The sequence below is a fragment of the Xenopus tropicalis genome, chromosome 1, assembly GCF_000004195.4.
Source record: "Xenopus tropicalis strain Nigerian chromosome 1, UCB_Xtro_10.0, whole genome shotgun sequence".
NCBI classification, from domain to species: domain Eukaryota; kingdom Metazoa; phylum Chordata; class Amphibia; order Anura; family Pipidae; genus Xenopus; species Xenopus tropicalis.
In genome coordinates this window covers 176528128-176547922 of record NC_030677.2, presented here as the reverse complement: position 1 = coordinate 176547922, position 19795 = coordinate 176528128, and the positions used below count along the sequence as shown (strand labels likewise).

The 19795-nt window shown below is 39.1% G+C and overlaps 1 protein-coding gene across 1 annotated transcript in view; it reads right to left on the bottom strand.

Annotated features, from left to right (window-relative positions):
* lix1 (limb and CNS expressed 1) overlaps nt 1-19795 on the bottom strand; it is an 87481-nt gene that overhangs the window by 22311 nt on the left and 45375 nt on the right. The window contains exon 4 of the mRNA XM_002933433.5: nt 11884-11979. Coding sequence (XP_002933479.1) covers nt 11884-11979 — 96 coding nt within the window. The remainder of the gene's footprint in view (nt 1-11883; nt 11980-19795) is intronic.

The window sequence follows — 19795 nt, the reverse complement described above, 5'->3', positions numbered from 1 at the left end:
GAAATGAAAAAGGAACAATTAGTGAGAAAAAGAGTAAAACTGGGCTAAGGACGATACTGATGCTTTAGGAATGTCCACATTTTTTGTTGGAGCATGCAGAACTCACATCCATACCTTGTCCATTACAAGTTAAGCCCCCTTTAGGGTAATATCCCATGGGAAGATTAATTGCCCATGATTTATCTCTGCTACTGCAGGTGACTAATATCCTTGAAAAGCCTTTCCACTGGCAACAAAGGGAATCACCAGTGGAAAGGCCTACGTATCGCTTCAGTTTTCCGAAGTCACGTAATTTTGCCTGTAGGAGGAATCTTTTGCGCGACTTCAGAAAACTGAAGCGATGAGTAGGCCTTTCTAATGGCGCTTCCCTTGCCAGTGGAAAGGCTTGTCAGGGAGATTAGTCACTTGCGGTAGCAGAGATTTATTGTGGGCGACTTATCTCCCTGTGGGACATTACCCTTACCCTTTTTGCATGGGTTAAGAACAAGTGCATGGACTGATAAAAAGGAACCCTGGAATTACTGTTAGTCTGAATCTGATGTTAATTCCAGGGTTCTTATTACCTAAAGCCTCAGTAGCTACAATTAACTAGTCCCAAATGAATGCTAATGCAATTACAAATGTTCTTCTACCTTACTTGATGATATGGCATTCAGAATGGCAGAACTCTAAATGGAATACCCTACTAAAGGAGTTGTTTTACTCTGGTTCCTCACTTCACAGCTATCCTCTGGCAGTGTGGATATGTTTTTATTCATCATGATGAATGAAGTATGGATAAGCGGGGATATCCAAGAGCCCATTGCGGATATCAGAGATTAGCCTCCTCTCCTCCTCACATATGTATCCTCTTCTCTCCAATGTTGCCTCATCCTCCTCTATACTCTCCTCTCATAGCCTCCTTCTCACTAGTTTTGCGTATTCCCCCTCTGGCTGATATCTATGTTGCTGCTGCTGCTACAGCTGCATCGTCTGCAAATTTTTTTATGGTGGTGGCCTGTCAAGGGCCCTATTGTCTGTCATTGCTTTTCTGTAATATGCAGTTTTCTTATCTTGGTGGGGGCTAGTTGTCACTCAAGCTGGGTCCTTCTCTCTAGTTTGTATAATCTGGAGCGACACCTGCATTCATGCCAATAACATTCTCTTACCAAATGCTCAAATTTTTCTAAGCTGTTGTCATCACAGGCCTAATGAGTGATACTACAAGTCAAGTCCTACTGCCTCTTAGCGCCTCTTACAACTAGCAGTATGTTTCAGGAGTGCTCAAATGTCTATGAATTGTTGTCATCACAGGCCTAGCTCTAAGCTGTTGTCACAGGTCTAGTGATTCTATTAATTAAGTCCAGCTGCCTCTAAGTGCTCTCTAGAGACACCTGCAATCACAATAATGTCTCTCTAACGAGTGCTGAAATGCCTCTAAGCTGTTGACGTCACTGGCCTAGTGATAATACTGACCAAGCCCTGCTGGTGCTTAGTAGGGACACCTGCAATCATATTAGCAGTCTCTTAAATGAGTGCAGCTGCTAAATCATATTTGTATTAAAGGTTTTTTAAATCTGTTTAATTGGGTATGAAGCTTTTCATTGTCTATGCGGTGTTAAAAAAATGCAGATTGGGATTTGACACCTTTTTTTATCAATAGCAAATGCAGAAAAATGGATGGGCACATCGAAAAATAAACCTCAGAAGGGGTCTGGTTTTGCATAAAAATTGACATACGTATAGAAAAATGAACCGCTGAAGGTGTCTGGTATTGTGTAAAAATTATTGCACATAAACATGATGCAGAGTTTGAGGTGAAAAAAACACATCACAGGGGTATCAAAATAAGCGTGGCACCAGTATTAATAGCCAATGACCAGCCTTTAGAGCTTTAGGAGTGGAAAACTTTTAAGCTGAGTATTGACTTGCCTCAGTAGCCTGGATGCACAGCAAGTGCTACCTCCCCAAATGTGGCAACACAGACTGGGGGGCGGTTTCAGGACCCATCTAACCTCATGTTCCTGCTATTCCAGCAGGTGAATAGTTTGAGGCAGGAGCTACAGGAGGTGAAGAACCTCAAACTAAATCTGAGGGACATCCCTCCTCCTCCTGTGTAAATAATGTCTATAAGCAGTTTAAGCACAATTGTGCTGTCTTTTATTAAAAAGTTTTTCTTCTATTTGGAGTTTTTTCATTTAACTACTCAGTTGTTTGGATTATTAACACAATCGTGACTATTGTCAATGTCAGTCATGTAACATTACATTATATTGTGTTTCAGATTCAATACACTTACACATAAATATATGGTTCAATTACTTTAATGTGGGGTACAAAGCACCCAGATATGGTTGGATTTATTCTTAGGTGTGCCTGTATTTGTAAACTAGTAATACAGTATATAAACTGTAGATGGTACTTTTTGGTTAAAGAGCAACATAGTTACTTAGTATAGTTAGAGTTAGCATTTCAAATCCACCAGAGGTAAAGTCAAACAATCAAGACATGTTTTTAAGAAATTCACAACGTGGAAGCCTTTTTTTTTCTATTGAAAAAGCAGTTGTAGCATAGTGAATAGGAGGTCCTGTAACAATGTAAGGCATGTGTGTAGCAGTAAGAGCAAATAAACACCTGTATTTCACCTTCCCATTAACTACAATATGGCAAATTTTTACCCTGGTTTGTGACTTTTTATACAAAGTGTAAGGCCGCAGATTCACTCATCACTACAGTCAACAAGACTTAAAAATAAGTAGATAATTGTTAGCCCAAAAGCGGGGCAAAAAAGTTTGCAACATAAACAGTCTCCGTGTCAAAAAAGTCTCAGTGATAAAAAAGTAGCTGAAATAAAAGCCCATAAACTTCAAAAATTATCTTGTGAATTATTTTTGCCATTTTGCGAATTTTCTCGTGGTTTCGCTAATATTTCAGCAAAGCATGAAAGAGCATATCAAATATTTTCATTTTGTAAGTCTCTGGGGTCATTGGGTTAGCCTCAAATATTATTGCTCTGTAAAGACTCTTCTATCCTTCTATAATTGTGGAATAACTTTTCCTTCCAATTGTCAAATCTGTCGATTCCTGCTCCTGAATTCCAGTTCTTTTTAATGGTGGAACAATGTTGCGTGATGGAAATCAGTATCAGGAATCATAATGCTATGATTCTTAGCTGTTTAGAGCAAACATGCATCATTCTGATTTAAACAACCATAAAAATGTCTTAAAATACGGGAGGTCTTTATTTGCAGAAGACAAGGACAAATCCTGAGCTAAGCCTGCAAACACATTGCCAAGCCCATGATTACTACCAAGCCCATGATTATTACCAACATGCTGCAGTAGCTAGAGACAAACATACCAATTCATTTAACAGACTAATTCAAATGTTTCCATCTACAACCATATTCTTAGCGTGTACAATTCACTAAACAATGTATTTAGCTTGGGAGTATGTACATTGAACTGTAATTAATGAATGCCAAATTATTTCCTAATCTTAGTTCCAAAATCTTTATTTTGGTTTATTTCCTTTCCTTCTTTATTTCCTATAATGTCACATTTCCAAACTATTTTTCAATCCTAAATGGGCATAAGATGATCTCTCACTTTGATTTCACATTGAGAAAGGCTGGACCTCTAGTTGAAATGTTGGTCCTTGCAATGAAGCACTTTTGGTGTTCTATGTGCTCTTATCTTTTTCTAGACACTTCTTTATAAAGACACATTAAAATAACTGATTTAGGTAGTGGGGAAGAGAAAAAAGATGGTGCTTATAGAAAAAATATAGCTTAAAAGTCACTGCCATTCCCTTCACATACAGAATGAGTAAGCCCTTAATTTGGAACACCTTACTGGGTGAGCAATAGGCAAGAACTAAAAAATGAAACCCAGGTCCCATGTCCCTATTGTATTTATGGGCCTACCAGTTACATACAAGAAACCTTCCTTTATAAGGAAAGAGGGCCAATGATTTCCAAAATATATAATACACATCTGGTCAAACTATATCTATATATATACAGCTTATATTGCCTAATGTGATGATATCTGTGATGCCTTCATGCTTTTTAAAGCCATTTCAGAATTGACCCTGAATAACCCTGATGAAGACACTAACTGATTACGGGTAAGTTCTGAAGGGATACCTAAGTCCAGGTCCAGACTGGAATTTAAATTAGTTCTTGAATGCTCCAAATGGCCTACACCAGTATAAAGGTAACTGTTTATGGCATCTTAGAGCAGCCCTCTGCTCTCAGTCCAGACTGGTGAGATATATTGGGATATTTTATATACAAATATATCCTACCCCTTCACTGGATGCACAAAGGTCTGAGTGCTTTCAAACCTTGATACCTGCAGCAGTTTTTCAATGTGCAGAGCAAGAGTGCAAACAGCCCAGAGAAGTATAAGAAACATGGTAGATCGCACTATTCACTTCCCCCCCAACTTTGAACCCTGCACTACGCAAATTACCCCTCTGGAGTTTTTGGTGAAGGAGAGTTGATTTCTCATACATTGTTTTTATAATCTGGCAAACTGAGAAGGCAATAGCAAAGGACAGGCAGATATTACTTTTAATTACAATATTTTTCATTGCATAAAGAAAAGAAATTAATTTATTTCAGTTTCATTTCAGTATTTCAGTTTTCATTTGAGAAATGTATTCAGGAGCAAATTCAGCTCCCATAGTTATCCCCCATGTCTTATGAAACCACTGAAAAATAGGAAATGCACATTCTATACCCAACAGTGTGGAATCCCAGGATGAAAGGTCATACAAACTCCATGGTTTTATGCCACCCACATGTCATATTTAAGAAAACAGCATGACAATGTGGAAACAGCTGTAGGCTTGCCTTTAATATAGCAGATTTAAAAAAAAACAGAAAGAAAATAAATATTTCTCTGTGTCTCTCAGACATATGAATAGGAGAGGGCCTGCATAGGAAAATAAGTAACAAAAAGTAACAATAACAATAAAATAGTATGTAACCTTCAGGGTCAGTATCGGAGGTGCAGGGCCCCTGCCGCCTTCACACCCCCACACCTCCCCCCCACCGCAGAGGTCCCCAACACCCTCTGACCCCCTCCCCTGAACGCCCCCAAAAAAATCTTACCTGCAAGGCATTGGGGGAGGGAGACGGCGGATCATGGGAGAGCCCTGGGGGGAATTGGATCTGGGCTGCCGAGGCCCACTAGGTGCAGGGCTAGTGTCGGACTGGGATGCCAGGGGCCCACCAGAAAACCTTAAACCATGGGCCCACACTCCAAACTATTTTTCATCCACTTCTTACTCAGTCTCTATATTTTCCTAGTTTTTTAAATCTTTGTAAACTTTAATCTATTCTTCTCTATATTTAGTTGTTTTATTCCCATATAAAAATAATTAATGTCCATGAATTAGGCCAAATGGCTAGAAGCAGGAGGGCCCACTTACACCTGGGCCCACCGGGAATTTTCCTGGTATCCCTGTGGGCCAGTCCGACAATGGGCAGGGTCCACCGGGTTTTTTCCCGGTACCCAGTCTGACGCTGGTAGCCTCACAGAGCAATCGTTTATAGGGAAAGGGCATTCTGTAACATACTGAAAGTTAACTTATAGGTAACCCACCCCTTTAAGTAGCCGTCACATCCATAAGTAATGCTGATTCTACTTTACTAATAGTAATATTATTTCTGATCTTATTGCCCCTTTGAGCCGCTTGTTCTTGTTTAGTCAGAATATTCCTCCCTATGTATACCAGCCTGCACTTTCTTATTCATAATCATTTGCAGTAATAAATACTAAAATTGGCTTCTTTGTTGCACTGGATAAACACACAGCTTGTCATATCTAGGAGCTATTTATACAAGTAAGATACAAATAGCAGATAAATACAATTTACTTTGCTGCATGTGTGGAGCCTTGCGATCTGTATAAGGGCATGTATTTATAAAGAACCATAAATATTATTTGGAAGTTTATAGCCAAGTGTAATAAATTGCATAAAAACCTGCGTAATTTTAAAATTCGTGTGAAATCTCTGTGTTGTTATAAAACTGTTATAAAACATTAACAAAACCTGTGCTATTTTCCCACATTTTACACTGGCTTCTTTTTTTATTGGTCCCATTGATTCCAATGGACTACGCCAGATTCATAGCATATGGCTGTTATTCTCAGTTATTTTGCATAGAACTTTTATTAATATGCAACTAGATATGGAGTTATGCAAACAAAGGAGCTCAGTGTTATTTCGTAAGCTTTAGAACTAGATAAACTGCACTTTCCCTGCTAGATGTGTTACAGGCACCACTAACAGTCCGTCAAATGCAGAAAAATATTACTTACAATTGGAGAGAATTACCAATCCTTATCTAATTATTAGACTTAATTTTACCTTACCCTGAACTCACAGCTCCCAACCTGAATTTAACTCTGTATCCATTGGCCTTATATCCATACCACCCCAGTAATGTCAGAGATAGGTGAAGTATAGACACAGACGTTACAGCAATTGGCAGGATATGCTGTTTACAGAGAAACCGTAATATGTGCGCTGATATAACCAAGGGGAAAATAGAATTCCCATGGTACTGTGCTGTCACCCAGGAGCTTCCCCAGCCATAGGTAAAGCCACTGTTTTTGGCTGAACCATGTACAGGTATAGGACCCGTTATCCAGAATGCTCGGGACCAGGGGTATTCTGGATAAGGGGTCTTTCCGTAATTTGGATCTCTATACCTTAAGTCAACTTAAAAATCAATAAAAGGTTAATTAAACCCAATAGAATTGTTTTGCATCCAATAAGGATTATTTATATCTTAGTTGGGATCAATTACAAGGTACTGTTTTATTATTACAGAGAAAAAGGAAATCAGCTTTAAAATTCTGAATTATTTGATTAAAATGGAGTCTATGGGAGACGGGCTTTCCGTAATTCCGAGCTTTCTGGATAATGGGTTTCCGGATAAGGGACCCCATACCTGTACTAACCACTACTCTCCTGACATACTTCGCCTTCATGTCATTTTGAATGTGTCACAGAAAGGAAGTGCTTGAGGAAAGGGAATTATGGGAAATGTGTCTGTCATCTTGGTTGGGGAAAGGATTGTGAAAGCAATAATTACATTTGGAAAGAAAAATGTAATGCTAAACACAACCCTAACTCATTTAATAAAAAGCTGCTGACTGATTGAAAAGAAGTCTTTTGCTGTTTTGGGGGGCTGACAGCTGAATTTTAGCTTTTCCTCATAATCATTAAGTAAAACATCTGGGTCCTAGGAAATATTTTATTTTAATGTGGTTACAATTTCTTATATTTGTCAATAATTTTTTATTATTACATATCATTCATTTTTTTTTCTGGTGATCAATTTGTTTCTGATGAAAACAAGAACCAAGTAATTGACTCATTTGATCCACAAATAGTTTTATGGGAAAGAATCTAGCTCTGTGAAAACATTTCCCTGGGGAGTGTTTAATGTTTATGGGAATGTTTGGTTTTCTTTTAAAGGGATACAACTAATATTATAGATATAATAAATACCTAAATAGCTGTGCTTTGCCTCAACATTACATCATTTCATTCTATACAAGTCCTGTGAGTGCTGACTTCTATTCAAAATATGTCTGTGTTTCTGCTCTGGCACCCACCCAACTGCATATTGTTTGAGTGATCAGTCTACTTCAAGTTAAATGAAAGCAAACATCTGATTGTTTGCTGTGGGTAACTGCATTTATACAATTTAGCCTATGTTAGTAAATCGGCCTCATTGTCTTTAAATTCACCTTAGTTATTGGCTTGCCTTAGAGCTTGATGGAACTATCCCTATGCTCCCACAGTGTTTTATATTGACTGTTCCCTGGTGTTTGCAGTCATTTGCTGCTAATTAAGCACAAAGTCACAACAATTTCTTACAAAACCTGCTCGAGAGTCCTTTGGAAAACTCTGTGTGCTGAGTTGGGTCTCTCACAATTAAGGTCCCCATACACGGGCAGATAGTAGCTGCCGATATGGGTCTCTTGGACCGATTCGGCAGCTTATCTGCCCGTGTAAGGGCAGAAACGAAGGGCCTGGCCGACTGATATCTGGCCTGAAATTGGGCAGATCTCGATCGGGCAGGTTAGAAAATTCAGTCGGATCGGGGACCGCATCGGCTCGTTGATGCAGTCCCCGAACCGACTGCCCCTTGCCGCCAGTATATTTTTTTTTTAACTACACTCTCCCCGATATCGCCCACCCGATATCACTTGCCAAGCGAGCGGATCTCAGCGTGTATGGGGACCTTTACACATTACAGCGAGCCAAATACCTTGCACTTTCTAACAACTGGGAGCAAGTTGCAGTTAGCATTTGCAGAGTGTTAATAGCATCACCTTTGGTGTAAATGCATACCACAATAAAGGTATTAACATGCGATTTGGTGCAAGTCAGTACTGGCTATTGACACAACCAATTAGGAACCCCTGGAACTCCTGCCATATTCAGGCGGGTGATAATCTCAGGGTTCCTTAGCGTCAGTGGGTGCCCTTGTGCAGTATTCATCAGAGAGCACAGACACTTTGGAGTTCCTGGCATTTTAGTATGCCACAGTTGAAATTGCATGCCCAGAGTCTGGGAGATCTCAGAGGAAGATATATTTACAATTTGCAGATTGTAAGCTCTTTTGGGCAGGGCTCTCTTCACCTCTTGTATCGGTTATTGATTGCTTTATATGTTACTCTGTATGTCCAACGTATAAAACCCACTCATTGTACAGCGCTGCGGAATATGTTGGCGCTTTAATAATCAGAATGCTGCTCTAACTCATATAGCAATGATTAAACAATAAGGCAAATATGTCACAAGGGTGTGTACAATGTGACATATATACAAGATAAAAAGTGCTGCCAGCCTCCCTGAGTGTGCTGGCTACGTTGCTCAGTGCAAGTGGTGTCTTTGTGAAAAGTATTGTACTTATCCCTAGTATCTTTCCTCCTGCTCCTTTAGAATTGTACCTCAAAACCAGCTGAATGTGGCTGCAAACTGCCTATCCCTGTAGTTTGGGGTTCCATAATTCCTATATTGCCCCGGAGCCTCACTTCTCTACCTGCAGTTTGAATAAACTTTCCTTGTTCTGTTTGAACCTTTTTACTAAATGTGATTTGTATATGGAACTAAATGTAAGTAGGAGGGGTTTAAGAATATTCCTTCCAGTTCTGCAGTTTACCAATCCCAAATGAGCAATTTCCAGGTTTTACTTCGCTGTCATATAACTTTTCTCACCTATGTTAAGTGTTGAAGTCCGGAAAGACCTCATTTCCTGCTCAGAATTACAGACAAGCCATTTTACCTATGGGACCCTAATACTTTATTCTCAGCATGTTTTATTCATGGGCATCTTCGGTGTAGCATCAAGTTCTGCTGGGTACTCTCATCACCTACTATATAAACAGACTGTGTGATTTGGAAATGTTTACTTAATCTGCTCTGATAATGGGCCAACGCAGTTTGGATATTACTTTTTTTCCTTTTACAGTCATCTGGTGCCTGTGTTATTTGCTGGCACCATTTATGTTTCTTTTATGTGGTGCTCAAAGCAATGTTTAGTAACAGGATAAAGTACATATCAAAACGCTGGCAGTAAATTACATTTGTTAAACTAACAACAGAAACAATTATTTTGCTTCTTATATTTCCCAATAGCATATGAAATCCTGAAAGTAAAATATCACTGAGGGAAAGTGTTCCTTCAAACACATCGCACCGTGCCACAGAAAATGCTTTCCCAATTAGAGTGAAACGTGAGCAGGTGCCCAGGTATCCACTCATTCTGCCACAGCCTAGGAAAGAATTCAGGGAGCATTTGAGAATAAAATGTCATATGTGATTTTGGGATTTACACCAAAACAATGTTTTCACACCTGTAATATAGCTGTACAAAAAGTAGCAGTTAGAGGTTAGTGAGCTGACCTTGATTTCATGTGCAGGGCTGGAAGTTTGCTTGTCAGTGATGAGTAGAAAGATCTAGCTTACTAGAAACCAGAGATATTTTAGGTAAATGCTAACAGAATGGATTATTCTCGGCCTTATCCCAAGTGGGGCCAAGCAGAAAAAACAGGTTATATAAATGTGGATTGTAGGGAAAAGGGACTGTGGCTGTGGGATAGCAGGTATAGTAGGGAGAGATGGTGCCTATAGTAGCAGTGGGGGGATAATAGCCCCTGGGAAGGGACTGTGGCTGTGGGAGAGCAGGTATAGTAGGGAGAGATGGCGCCTATAGTAGCAGTGGGGATAATAGCCTCTGGGAAGGGGCTGGGGCTGTGGGATAGCAGGTATAGTAGGGAGAGATGGTGCCTATAGTAGCAGTGGGTTAATAGCCTCTGGGAAGGGACTGTGGCTGTGGGATAGCAGGTATAGTAGGGAGAGATGGTGCCTATAGTAGCAGTGGGGATAATAGCCTCTGGGAAGGGACTGTGGCTGTGGCATAGCAGGTATAGTAGGGAGAGATGGTGCCTATAGTAGCAGTGGGTGGGATATTAGCCTCTGGGAAGGGACTGTGGCTGTGGGATAGCAGGTATAGTAGGGAGAGATGGTGCCTATAGTAGCAGTGGGGGATAATAGCCTCTGGGAAGGGACTGTGGCTGTGGGATAGCAGGTATAGTAGGGAGAGATGGTGCCTATAGTCGCAGTGGGGGGATAATAGCCTCTGGGGAGGGACTGTGGCTGTGGGATAGCAGGTATAGTAGGGAGAGATGGTGCCTATAGTAGCAGTGGGTGGGATATTAGCCTCTGGGAAGGGACTGTGGCTGTGGGATAGCAGGTATAGTAGGGAGAGATGGTGCCTATAGTAGCAGTGGGTGGGATAATAGCCTCTGGGGAGGGACTGTGGCTGTGGGATAGCAGGTATAGTAGGGAGAGATGGTGCCTATAGTAGCAGTGGGGGGGGGGGATAATAGCCTCTGGGAAGGGACTGGGGCTGTGGGATAGCAGGTATAGTAGGGAGAGATGGTGCCTATAGTAGCAGTGGGGATAATAGCCTCTGGGAAGGGACTGTGGCTGTGGGATAGCAGGTATAGTAGGGAGAGATGGTGCCTATAGTAGCAGTGGGGATAATAGCCTCTGGGAAGGGACTGTGGCTGTTGGATAGCAGGTATAGTAGGGAGAGATTGTGCCTATAGTAGCAGAGGGATAATAGCCTCTGGGAAGGGACTGTGGCTGTGGGATAGTAGGTATAGTAGGGAGAGATGGTGCCTATAGTAGCAGTGGGATAATAGCCTCTGGGAAGGGACTGTGGCTGTGGGATAGCAGGTATAGTAGGGAGAGATGGTGCCTATAGAAGCAGTGGGATAATAGCCTCTGGGGCAGGACTGTGGCTGTGGGATAGCAGGTATAGTAGGGAGAGATGGTGCCTATAGAAGCAGTGGGATAATAGCCTCTGGGAAGGGACTGGGGCTGTGGAATAGCAGGTATAGTAGGGAGAGATGGTGCCTATAGTAGCAGTGGGATAATAGCCTCTGGGGCAGGACTGTGGCTGTGGGATAGCAGGTATAGTAGGGAGAGATGGTGCCTATAGTAGCAGTGGGATAATAGCCTCTGGGGCAGGACTGTGGCTGTGGGATAGCAGGTATAGTAGGGAGAGTTGGACATAATAATTGTAGATTAGTAGCATTGAATTCTGTGTGTAGTAGCAGTGGGTATAATAGCCAATGAGAAAGTAGTCTCTGTAGGATAGCAGGAACATTGAAAGAAAAGGTAACACGTAATATTGGTGTTGCCCATCCAGTAAACATTTATTGTCTCTTGAATTACAATTCTCTCCGCCTTCCATCAGCTAAAGACTGCCAGGGAGTAGCAATTCAACAACATTGCATACTGTACTTGCAGGATATAAAGTCAATAGTCTTTACTTGCAGTAAAAAACAGGTTTTCCACAGTACCTGAAATTCCAGCATGGTTTTTCCAACGTTAGTCTCAAGCATATAATGGTATGCCCCAACACTTGTGCTTGGATCATCTGCATCAAGTATATTTCCCTGAAACAATAGACAGTAGATTCAGTATAGCTTGTGTTCTGTAAATGTTACAAAGTATAGTAATGGTTATTGTCACATTCATATTTTAGGCTCTTACTCCTGTTAACTGCTCACATCTCCCTATGTGTATGGTTACAATAGGAACTAGGGCAAAATAAATTCATGATCATGAAATCTCAATCTAAAGTTTTCATGAAGTAAAATAAAGTTATGACTTCGTCACCCATGCATTACAACAGTTAACACAAAATTCATGCAAAAATAGAAGCAAATCGCAAAGGCTGACTTTTGAATTACATATGAGATTGTATTGTACATACATACCACATCTTTGCCCTAGTTTTACATAGGCTGCTTTTTGAGAACTTGCTTTTTCTGGATACCTGTCAATAAATACTACGAAAGTCAAGTAAGTAATTTTCCCTATGTCAACACCTATCCCCATGGGTCTCCAGGAAAATACATTGCTGCATTTTACTTTGCTCTCTATTTAGTCCCTTCTTTTTGTTTACCAGCTTGCCTCTGTCTTCCAGTCTATTCCTTTAGCACCTTCTCATCATTCACATCCATGTCCTGTTTCTACTTGTTGAGCCTCTCCCCTACTCTGTTTGAGCCACTTTATTCTCTTTTGCTCTGTTTTCCATCCTTCTTTTGATAGTTTTGCATTCATGAGGCACTCTTGCGTGCCCAAGTTAACATTCAAAAGGTAAGTCTTGACTGCAGACAAGTACAGGAGAGTTACAAAAGAAGAAGAGGCTATTATATGTTGTAGAGAATACATAGATTTAAATTAGATTTAAATTCAGAAGAACAGCACTCAGGATTTGTGAATCAGTGCCAATGTGCCACTGTTTGACTTCTGAAGAAGGTCCCTGTGGGGGACCGAAACGTTGAGCAAAATAATCCTTTGGAAGATCAATTCAGCAAATCCTGTGAATGTGTTTCTTCTGCATTGTTTATATTGTTTCTCAGCTTGGACACACACGTAAAACAACTGTTTATAGTTACATAGTTACATAGTTACATAGGGTTGAAAAAAGACCATTGTGTTTATGGTGTGTACCTTATGTTTTTTCTAGATTTCATTTCAGGTACTTAACTGAAACTTGAAGCATCTGCAAAATAACAGTCAGGGTGCCCATACATGGGCTGATCTCCTACACTCTCTGACCCACCAGCCCAGGGGTGAAACAGACAGAGAACGTTCAAGGGCATCACACAGTGGTTCAATTATTACCATCATTTGTGCAAAAAGTGACTTCTCCTCACTTTCCCATCAGCTGATGCACCATGAACTGCCCAACCTGGTGACTAGGCAGATGACATTTTCAAACCTGAATCATTCCTGAACTGACGGTTATCCTCAGAACAGGTATATTGGTCATGATCTGCTGGCCAGCATGTACACACATATTACTGTATGAAACAAAAGTTTTCATCCGTGCATATGTTTTAAGTCTTCAGTAGACTCACTAAGTATATCTGCAAAAATCCTGAGGTCAACAGTCTATTGTGCATGGCAAAGTGGCACTTGCTTGACATCATATACAGTAATTAATATATAATTATATGTGCTGAGATGAAACACTTTAACCCGAGGAAGACTACACAGAGAGGTTTTGTGAAACCTGTGAATTAATGAAATCATATATCACAACCGCAGTTTTTTCACAATGATTTATTCTGGCTAAATATTGGACGTTAATTTAAGGTAATATATCCTTTTTATGGACATGTCTATGGTTTAAAAGAATAGACTTTGTAGACTTCTGGGCGCGAGTTTCCTCTGGGATATCTAAAAGCCAGCATAAATATTTCAGCGGCGCTGCGTTAATGTTGTTGAATTTAGATGCTATAAATTTTCTGATGCAGCTACACTTAGGAAAATAAAGGTCAAGGCATTTTGGCCCTAAGAATCTTGCAACAGTTGAGTCTATATTCCATTAAACAGGAAACTTTATAAGAACTCTTTTCAGCATAGCTTACATGTGAGAAACCGCAGTGTCACTGCGCACTATATTCCCCGACTTCATTACTCTGCTCATAAAACACATCCTCAGACCTTTCAAAATTAAGCTGAGACTCTGCTTCCAAAGCTTTTAATGGACTACATCATATGAACAATGAAAAGCTAAGCGGGGGGAATGTGACCTCAATAAGTGTGGGCAATTCTTTTGGAAGTCAAAAAAGCTGAATGCAAGAGAATAAACTTATAAATTTATAGGTCTCTATAAAAATATATTGCATAAACAAGCTCATATGTAAAAGCCTGCTTCATCTAAATAAACCAATTTCATAAGAACTTACTTTTTAGCAGTATATGCTATTGGGTAATCCTAAATAGAAAAATGCCATTTTAAGTACTAAAGGCTGCCCCAAGGGATCATAGGATTTACAGTGCTCACAAACAAACCAAAGGCACACATACAGGCTAGGCCCCATCAGCCAATGAATGGACAGAGTTCTGTCTTTCATTCCCACACTTATTCCTGTTACAGTTAGTGCTGCAATATCTCCTGTCAGATGATCATTTAGGTGCTGGTCAGGTGATCTCTGAGGGAACACACAGCCCATCACAAAATAGTTGTTCACGGGGGTAACTCACCTTCACAAAGCTTACTGATTTGCTTAAAGAGGCCCTCCACCGAAAAACTTTTTTTTCTCAAAATAACATTTTTAATGGCTTCAAAAAAATTATACATATTTATATATATATATATATATATATATATGTAATTTCTATTGATAGCTCTTCTGTTTATCCCTTTCTGTTCTCTGGGTCTGACTATGTAATAGGAGTACGTTTAGGTTTTTTGGTCAGCTTAAATCAGCCATTATTTCAGGAGTGCAGATAAAGTAAATAGACATACTGTATATTCCTTTTATTACCAATTATATTTTCAAATAACTTCACAGACATTGAAAATGTGTAATCAATACTGAAAAATTGCTTAGAAATACATTTCATTTGGGTCCCTTTCAGCAACTTTTTGTGGCCTTGTCTTTCACTTTCTGTACCTATTACTGCCATAGGTGGGAATATATATGTCTCCAACGTGGGTTGCGAGTATTTGCACATGGCAAACAATTGTATTGTGACAAGTGCAGGCTTTACTTGTACAGAAATGAGGCTCAGGGCCTGGGGTTTTCCCAATAAAGGATTGCTTTGCTATCAGTGATCATTCATTATGTCTCAGTTGGGCTCAAGTACAAGGCACAGTTTTATTATTACAGAGAAAAAGGGAATCATTTTTAAAATTGTGAATTATTTAATCAAGATGGAGTTGGCCTTTCTTTAATTCTGAACAGGTTTCTGGATAACAGATCACATACCTGTACTGCAGTAAAAAGGATTGGAAAAATGTTGCTGAAGGAACTATTTCCCCCCAAACTGACCTAATTTACTACATATTGCTTGCAAATTATGTTCAGTCCAAATAACAAAGCTCTAGGCTGATGATGGCACGCTGAGTGCTATTTAGCTGCCTGGTGAGTACCCAAACCCCACCAATTCCAACAGAATGAAATAGGTACTTCTTTTTTGCCCACTCTCTGCTCATATGTTCTTAAATCCCATATTTGATTGTTACCTAAGCTAATAGTGTAGATTTTTCCCATCACACAGCTGATACAACTTTATTTTGGAATTAGAAATCTTTAAATACATATAAATGTTCAGAGAAAAAAGTACCTTTTTATTAAAGAGTCCTCAGATTCACATTGATATTTAGACCTTTAGAAACAAGTGTTTCTGACTCTATCCTGATATCTATTTACTTTCAGATCTTAAAGTTGTATTTTCTATATCACCTCCTCCTCTTCATCTTTAAACAGATCTTTCTATTTGCCAGTACTTTAAACCATCTGGCTTCTGTTTATGAGTAATTTAGAAATCTTTAGAGCCGCTGTGGGTATTCTCTGTCTGTTCCTTAATCCAGCACTACAGTACCCTGTTAGTTTTACCTACTGTATATATTGATGAACACATCAATCTTGTTATTTCCATCCTTATTCATTTATCTTACTTTCTCCACATGTATTTCTGTGATTTTTCTATCAGACCTCTAATTCTAAAGGATGAAGAATCCAACTGGAAATAAAAGTTAAGTGTCTCCTTAATAATTTCTTTTGTAAAAAGTACATCTTCCACTACATAAATCTCCAAATCTAAGCAGAAACCTTGAAAATAAACCGCATTATGATGGACTGCAAGCCACCCCAAGCATATGAAATTGAAAGGCTGTATACCAGCTATGCATATTAAGCACACTTTTTTTGTTTTTTTTACTTAATTCAGTGCAACATCCTAGAAATCCTTGCATGGCAAGTAAGTTTTGTGGTTAAAACTTGTTTATTTGCCACCCAGAAGTTAAATAAAATCTTTTAAGCAGCTCGGCATCCAACAGCCATTACTGCAAGGTCAGATTACGAGTATGTACTAGGAACATAACGCACTGCCAATTTCTTCTCTTAGCTGTAAACCTCACAGGAACCAGTTTAACAAGCAATAGGATTATTGCATTGACTATCAATGTATCGATTATTATGAGAAAAGGAAACAGAATGTATAATGGGGATTTTTGTTTTTGCACTGTGTTTTACAAAACTAGCTTTGGCCCTTTGGAATGGTCCTGACTTTGGTAGGGCTTCACTCCAACCAAAGCACATCAACCTGTTATACATACAAGAACAGAATGGCTGTACATGGAACCAGTACACGGACAAAGGGTGTAGAAGTTTTTTAACAGGTGTAACGGTTATAAACACAACAATGATGTATAATCTGCATAGGTTCTTGTGCATATGGAATACTGAGGAAGATCTGGTGGTAGAACAGATGGTTGTTTGTGGATTTAAGGAGCACTTTTGCAGATATGTAGCCAAGCTTTAGCCAAGAGAGTAGTACAAATAATAAGGTGGCCCTGGCTGGGGTAGCTCAGTACTCAAATTCTCCTACATTACAGATAAGACCTAGATTTTAAAAGCCATTCCTAAAGCATGAAGGCCTACCAATTATGACTGATATCCACATACTATGGGTATTCCTTGCACATTGTTAAGCTGGTAATACGATGTGTTGCCCCTGGTATTCTCTTTCTCTTTCTCCATTCGGCCTGTGGACAAATTGGGTTGAGAGTGGGCTCAGTCGGTCCATGTTACACTTCCGTAGAGCAACCTTAGATATACCAACAAACTACCTATCAGTCTCCTCACTACATCTATAAATATTAATGCTGTATAGTAAAAATAAATAGCATGAGGTAATATTAGCCCAAAGCCAAAGTCATGACCCTTTATGTTTAATCTCCTGGGGTTGATTTCCTTGTAAAACAGTGATTTAAAATTCTCAGTTCTTGAGAAGGGATGTGAGCTGAACACCTGTGTTTCAAAAAATCTGCTCTCTTAATAAGGAGACGTAGTTCCATTTCACACATAACAGCAATTAAAAGGTACAGCTTGTTTATGTTCTCAGTTGTAATTTATGTCTACCACCCATGGACATTGTCCAACATTGTAGCCTATGTGATAGTGGTGAATACATTTGTGACCACATTTTGCTGCCAACACACAAATCATTCCTTATGGTTCAGTAAACGCTTGTGTTATATCTTTACAATTAATATAACTAAGTTCTCACACTAAAACTTTCAGGCTCTTGGCACGTACAGATGAAGATGCTGAACGGGTGCCAGATTCTGAAAACCACTTAAAACATATTGGTGTATTTATTTTGGAGAATACTCCAATGGAATAGGTTCAACATTCACAAACTGTTATGTAATTCTGAGCCAATTAAAGTAGTGAGGGAGGCCATTTATCAAAGGCTCTTGAGAGCAAAGATGGTACAGCTTAGATGTGCCGTGCAAGAAGCAGAATATATGCCAAATGTGAACACCAGTTGCATTTCTAATAAGTTCCTTTGCTGATTATGGTTTGTGATATTCCAGTTCAATTTACCCATTTAAAGTATATTAGGAAAACATGACTTTGCTGGTTTTAAATGTAGCTTTTACCAAAATATTTTGCTAAGTATGTTGATATTGAAAGTAAAATAGCTTCAGATTTTGTGGTTTGTATTGCAACAGAGGAAATCTGATTGGCCCAGATCTTTGTCTATTTAATCATAATGCACTGATCAAATGATACTTCAGCACTCATTAATCTATTGTGCTGGGTTGAACAAGGGAGTAACATTTCTAGGTATGACGCATAAAAAACCAGCATACAACCCACACAGCATGTATTGTGCTTATACTCAAGTGCCAGGAGCTCTCAGAAAGCATACTTCTTTTACTGTACAACATGCAGCCATCTGGAATGAAACATTTACAAATAACTAAAACTGTTGGAAAATATGAATTCATGTATGTTGGAAAGTTACTTAGAATTATATTTTCTTTCATAACGCAAAAAACTGTTTTGGGTGGAGGACTAATTTAACAGTTTCTATACCCCTATTACTTTTACCATTTTATTAAGGATCTCAAGTCTATAAAATATGTTTAAGCTTGTGTATGTGTGTATGTACAGTATATATATATATATAAAAAGTCAAAATGCAATACTGGCACTCACGTATAAATCTCAAATCCGCCTGGGTGCAGTCTTCACAGTGAAAATGAGATAAGAAGAAAAAGAAGCCGCTCTCTCAGGACTTAGGTGCAAAAATAAAAAGTAATTTATTGAGTAGAAAACTAGTTCGTCTACTCAATAAATTACTTTTTATTTTTGCACCTAAGTCCTGAGAGAGCGGCTTCTTTTTCTTCTTATATATATATATATATCGAGCCAAGGGTGGCACACCGATTCAATCCCTGTCCCGGGTGCACGGTAAAAGAGTTTAAATATTGAAAAAAAGACCAGCAACACCGGATCTATTGCAAACAATCAATTATATATTGAAAAATACATGAACAGCCAACGTTACGATTCGGTCCCCGTCGGGACCGAAACGTAACGTTGGCTGTTCATGTATTTTTAGGGATATGTATTTTTCAATATATAATTGATTGTTGCAATAGCTCCGGTGTTGCTGGTCTTTTTTTCAATATATATATATATATTTATACAAAGTTCACCTAGAAAAACTGGAAAGATTTTAACAACAAGTTATAGCTCTCCCAAAATGCTCTACAGAGCAAGTGTGGAGAATACCAGGAGCTGTGTTCAGTGAAGCTGGGAAAGCCAGTAAAAGTGTTGGGATTTATGAGTGATCACTTATGGAAACAGGGAGGGGCTGTGAGTGAGCCCTCTGTCAAGGAAGTAGGAAGTGGGAGATGTGATCGTGCAGATTGGGAGATCAGAGAAAATCAGCTTAAGCGTGTGAGTTAGTTCAAATATTTCTGCTTTTCTGGTTGTAGTTGCACTAATATAGGCTGAGGCCTTTTTAAATAGCAAGGTTCCCAAATTTGCTGAAAAAACGGCGTTAAAAACTGTGTAAAATAATTGGAGAGAATCGCCGTCCGAACACCAGATTTTACGCCGTTATTTTACATAAATTCAGGCAGAAGAAAAAACGCATAAAAAAATTACGCCAATTTTACGCCGTTTTTTACACAGCATAATAAATATGCCCCTAAAAGTCACCTCAGGACCTGTATAAATGATATATGGTCATCGAACGCCTTAGTGACTTATAATAAATACAGTATATTCTTTTATTTTACATAACAATATTTTACATAATAATAAAATATTCTTACATTTTACAATGGGGGTACATTATCTACTATATATATGTGCAGATGTATTAAGAGTTAAGCAGTCAAACATATCAACTTTCTTATCTTCAGTATATATGAACTACCACTGCATA